The 4,071-nt window shown below is 43.6% G+C and overlaps 1 protein-coding gene across 2 annotated transcripts; it reads left to right on the forward strand.

The window, feature by feature from the left end:
* Positions 1-2,805: 2,805 nt before the first annotated feature.
* LOC115483330 (transcription factor A, mitochondrial-like) lies at positions 2,806-4,071 on the forward strand. Of its 2 annotated transcripts, XM_030224764.1 has the most exons (3): positions 2,813-3,091; positions 3,176-3,754; positions 3,818-4,067. In XM_030224764.1, the coding sequence occupies exons 1-3, from the start codon at positions 3,027-3,029 to the stop codon at positions 3,942-3,944; spliced, it is 771 nt and encodes a 256-aa protein (XP_030080624.1). In that variant the 5' UTR covers positions 2,813-3,026; the 3' UTR covers positions 3,945-4,067. The 2 variants fall into 2 exon arrangements, with proteins under 2 accessions (XP_030080623.1, XP_030080624.1); XM_030224763.1 differs by having other exon boundaries at positions 2,806-3,754; positions 3,818-4,071.

The following is a 4,071-nucleotide window of genomic DNA, read 5'->3' on the forward strand; positions in this document are numbered from 1 at the left end:
AGCTGCTGCCAAACGCGCCGAAGTTCAAAACGAAACTGAAAGCAGCCACAGCGCGCACTACACGCAAGAGCTGCCGAAACGGCATAGGGAGCGAAGCGAGAGAGACAGAGAGCAAGAGCAGAGCGAGCACACATAGCGCTGCTGAGCGTAGCCAGCTGTTATAATATGTAATGCAACTGCTGCTGCCACAGCAGCTAAGTAGTTGGTTAAAGCTCATGCATTGCAGCTGGCTGCAAAGGCAACGAACTTGTCTTGGGAAAATGTATCAGAAAATCAGTTTCAGTTTCAGCTTGGCACATGACACCAAATTCTCAGCTTAAAACATAATTCCAAAACAAAAGACTTAGGCAACAAACTTGGCCAATTTATCAACATTGCTTAATTAATTATAATTCCATCCAAATTGACTGCATTTAGTAAACGAATTCCAGTAGCCGTTAACAGATGGGTCGCACGCCCACTGTGCCGCCATTTAATAATGGGCATTTTATGCCGCTTCATTAAGAGCACAGCTAAGCGCCGTTATATAGCTGTAGGCAATACGCTTAGGGCAGACACACCAAATGTGCACGAATAACTATGGACTTAGTGTCAAATTAGTAACAGCAGCAGCAGCAACAGAGGCAATCAAAGCAGCTCATGATGAACTTTGATGAACCTCCTAAGACGCTTATCAAACGTTGGCACAAAGATGACTTGTCTTATGGTCGTCTCAGGTGAAATTGAACCGCAATGAACTTTATATATTATACGTTAATTCATTTAACAACAATTCAGCAAGCTGGTGAAAACTTTTCACTGAAAAAACCATATAGATATATAGATAAATATATATATACTCAATTCACACATTTCCGTCAACGCGCCGGGCCGCGGGCGAAATTAGAAAATCGCATGCTGCGCATGAGGTGCTCTGAGTGTGCATTTCATATATAATTTATTGATGGGATTGATTGGAGCGGATGGCGTGTCAAATCTGAAGTCGAAGTACCCGCCGTTACGTCACACTGCAGTTATGCTAATTGGGAGCAGCGCATCGAGAAGTCGAGTGAAAGCGCAGACGCAGCGCTTTGTTTGAATATTAATTATCCGTTTGCAATGGCTTTTAATTGGTATGCAAATGGCTAAATCAAAACAAAACAAAGCTGAAAAGGAAAACCAAACCAAAACAAAGCAAAAACAAAGGCAAGGCAAGTGGAAGAGCAGCAGCTCACTCGCCGCTGTTTGGGTCCACTCTATTCGCGTTGGGCCTGGTCTAGAAGGCAGACACTCTCGCGGTTACCTCATCGGAATTGCAACAATTATGGCCAAAGCTGGCGTCGCAGCGGTGCAAATGAAAATCAATGAGGCGTCTTACAAAACGTGGCCGAAACGACCGAAGACCGAGTGCTCGGCAGCAGCACAAGCCACAGCTAAAAGTGGCACATAAAAAGAAAGTTCGGAGCAGCACACAAAATGTATTTGAATTCGTATTTCTATTTGTTTTTGTTTTTGTTTCTGTTTTTGTTTTTCATTTATTCGTTGTTCAATTTTTATTGCCTGACGTTTGCTACGCTGCGTCTGCTCTCGAGAGCGTTTGATATAAGCTCACAGAAACGTTTTGCCGGCTGGCCAAACGTGGCGACGGTTTGTGGCCGCTGTCATTGTCAGAGCCCGACCCAAAGCACGTTCACATTCACTAAGGAAACGGTAGCAAATCAAAAAAAAAGACAAGAAATCAAGTAAAGCGGCCCATGTGCAAAATTTAAATTCAGCCGCCGCATTTGATAATTGCCTCGGCGAATCGAAACTCGTTATTTGCTCTGCGTTTGGTTTTTAGTTGTTTTTAGTAGTTTTTTTCGCGCGAAATAGCCAAACACAGCCCAAATTGCAATATTTGCCAGCGGCAACAAAGAATTTGTGTCAGCCGCTTGCACAATCAACCGAACACATACACAAACATATACATATATATATCTATCTATCTATATAAACAGAGTCGCGCCTTGCCGCACGCGGCTTATGCGCAACGAGGGCCAACCGAAAATTGTTTGACCAGAAGAAGTAAAACAGCAATTCGCCAAGCAGTTACATAATGCGACTGGGAGTTGGCTGATTCAACTGGGCTTGGTTAAGCGCACTTGACGGAAGTCGGGAAAGCAAATACAGACGTATCTTGTATCTGTCTATATGCATTCCCATAAAATTGTGATCGGTGTGGTTGGGAAAATGATCGTTGAAATCGTTTTGTCGGCGAGGAAATCTCTTTGGTGCGACAATGTTGATGCTATGTGGAGTAAGCCAATAAGTAAATTGGCCAACAGCGAACCACAAATAATCGTACCAACAACAGCATTAACAACTGGCAGTGAACAACAATTGGCGACGACAAATTGTCATAAGCCACAAGCACAACAACTGCCAACAACCAGTGTGCAGTCGAGCAAAAAAGTTAATATCCGGTTTTGGCCATGAAATTATAAATGCAGGATATCAAACTGAATATGATTATATACATGAGTAGCTGCTAATATTTTGCTATCTCTAAGCACTAATTCGGTGCCAACAATTGACGCATTGGTTAGCAGACTCTTAAAACAATTGAGTTTAAATGTTTCAATTAACTTCAATAAGCTTTGAATTAATTTAAGCTTTCGCGCGCTTATTTGTCTACTATAGTCGATCTACTTGCACATTTATTGCTATCCCACTTGCACAAAGCAGAGTTGCACAGCTAGCAGCGACATCTATGCGGCTAACGCACAGAGTCGTAAATTCAAGTGGCGCCACCTACACAGCTATTCGTTCAGCTATCGATAACAAAGTTTAGAATCATGGCTATTGGAATAGTATTTTCTTTAATACTAAATAGTAAGAGTCGCTGAACTGACAGCTGTTGAACTCAAAGCAACTCTAGCAAAACGCCGCATTTTTACGTAAACTTATTCTAGCTTATAAATTCAACAAGTTATTAATGCAAATAGTGTGAGAAAAACGTAGAAACAAACACGATTAAGAACGCACCTAAGAGACAAATCCAATTCAAAATGATCTACACGACGTCGCTGCTGTCGCGAGGCTCCATCTTCGGTTCGCTAATAAGCAAAGTCAGGCAAGTTGTAGCCAAAAATGCAGACACTGCAAATACAAATCCAATCAACAATCACCATTTCACACCTACGCCAAAACCAAACAGACCATTGGCCGCTGCCAGCCTGAGCAACAGTTCGGCGCTGCACTCCAAGACACTGGAAGAGCAAATCGGGCTGCCTCCCAGGCCAAAGAAGCCGCTAACTCCATATTTTCGCTTCATGCGCGAAATGCGACCCAAGATGCTAGCCAGCAATCCAAGTATAACGACTATTGAGGTTGTACGACAGCTGTCGAAGAACTGGGTGAATGCAGATCCTAAGATGAAGGAGCGCTTGCAATCAGAGTACAAAAGGGATCAGGAACTGTATGTAGAGCAACGTACCAAATACGAAGCAACGCTAACCGACGCACAGCGCGCCGAAATCAAGCAGATGAAACAAGACATCAGCGATGCCAAGGAACGCAAACAGCTGCGTAAGCGTGTCAAGGAGCTGGGCCGACCCAAGAAACCAGCCTCGGCATTCCTTCGCTTCATTGCCATCGAGCGTACAAATACGCCGCAAACAGAGCAGCAAACGTACCGCGAATGGCATCAGAAGGCAACAGCCAAATGGACGCGCCTCTCCGATGAGGAGAAGGCCGTCTACCTGAGCGAATCGCGCAAAGAGCTCGATCAGTACAAGTATGTATCAATCTAGCCTCAAAGCTCTCATTACCTTCTTTAATCATTTAATTCGCTTTGCAGAAAAAGTATTTCGATTTGGGAGGAGAAAATGATTCGTCTGGGCCACATCGATGTGGTGCGTCATGGCAATCTAATCGATCCGCCAGAGCCCAAGCACCGCAAGCCTCAAGCAGCCAAAGAGAAGTAGTCTGACTTGACCGTCTATCATCCGCCATCACAATATCATTTGGGTTTTTTCTTATGAAAATTTGTTAAATGCTTCACATGCCTTCATAACTATTAAATAAGTCATTTGCTTTATCCCTATTACATGC

The sequence above is a fragment of the Drosophila hydei genome, unplaced genomic scaffold (genome assembly GCF_003285905.1).
Source record: "Drosophila hydei strain 15085-1641.00,03,60 unplaced genomic scaffold, DhydRS2 tig00008119-arrow-pilon, whole genome shotgun sequence".
NCBI lineage: Eukaryota > Metazoa > Arthropoda > Insecta > Diptera > Drosophilidae > Drosophila > Drosophila hydei.

Bases quoted from the DNA above. Each gene is read 5' to 3' on its own strand.
- LOC115483330 (XM_030224763.1), top strand. From the start codon at position 3,027: ATGATCTACACGACGTCGCTGCTGTCGCGAGGCTCCATCTTCGGTTCG. The intron at 3,755-3,817 runs GTATGTATCAAT...TTCGCTTTGCAG, and splicing joins AAAGAGCTCGATCAGTACAA to AAAAAGTATTTCGATTTGGG.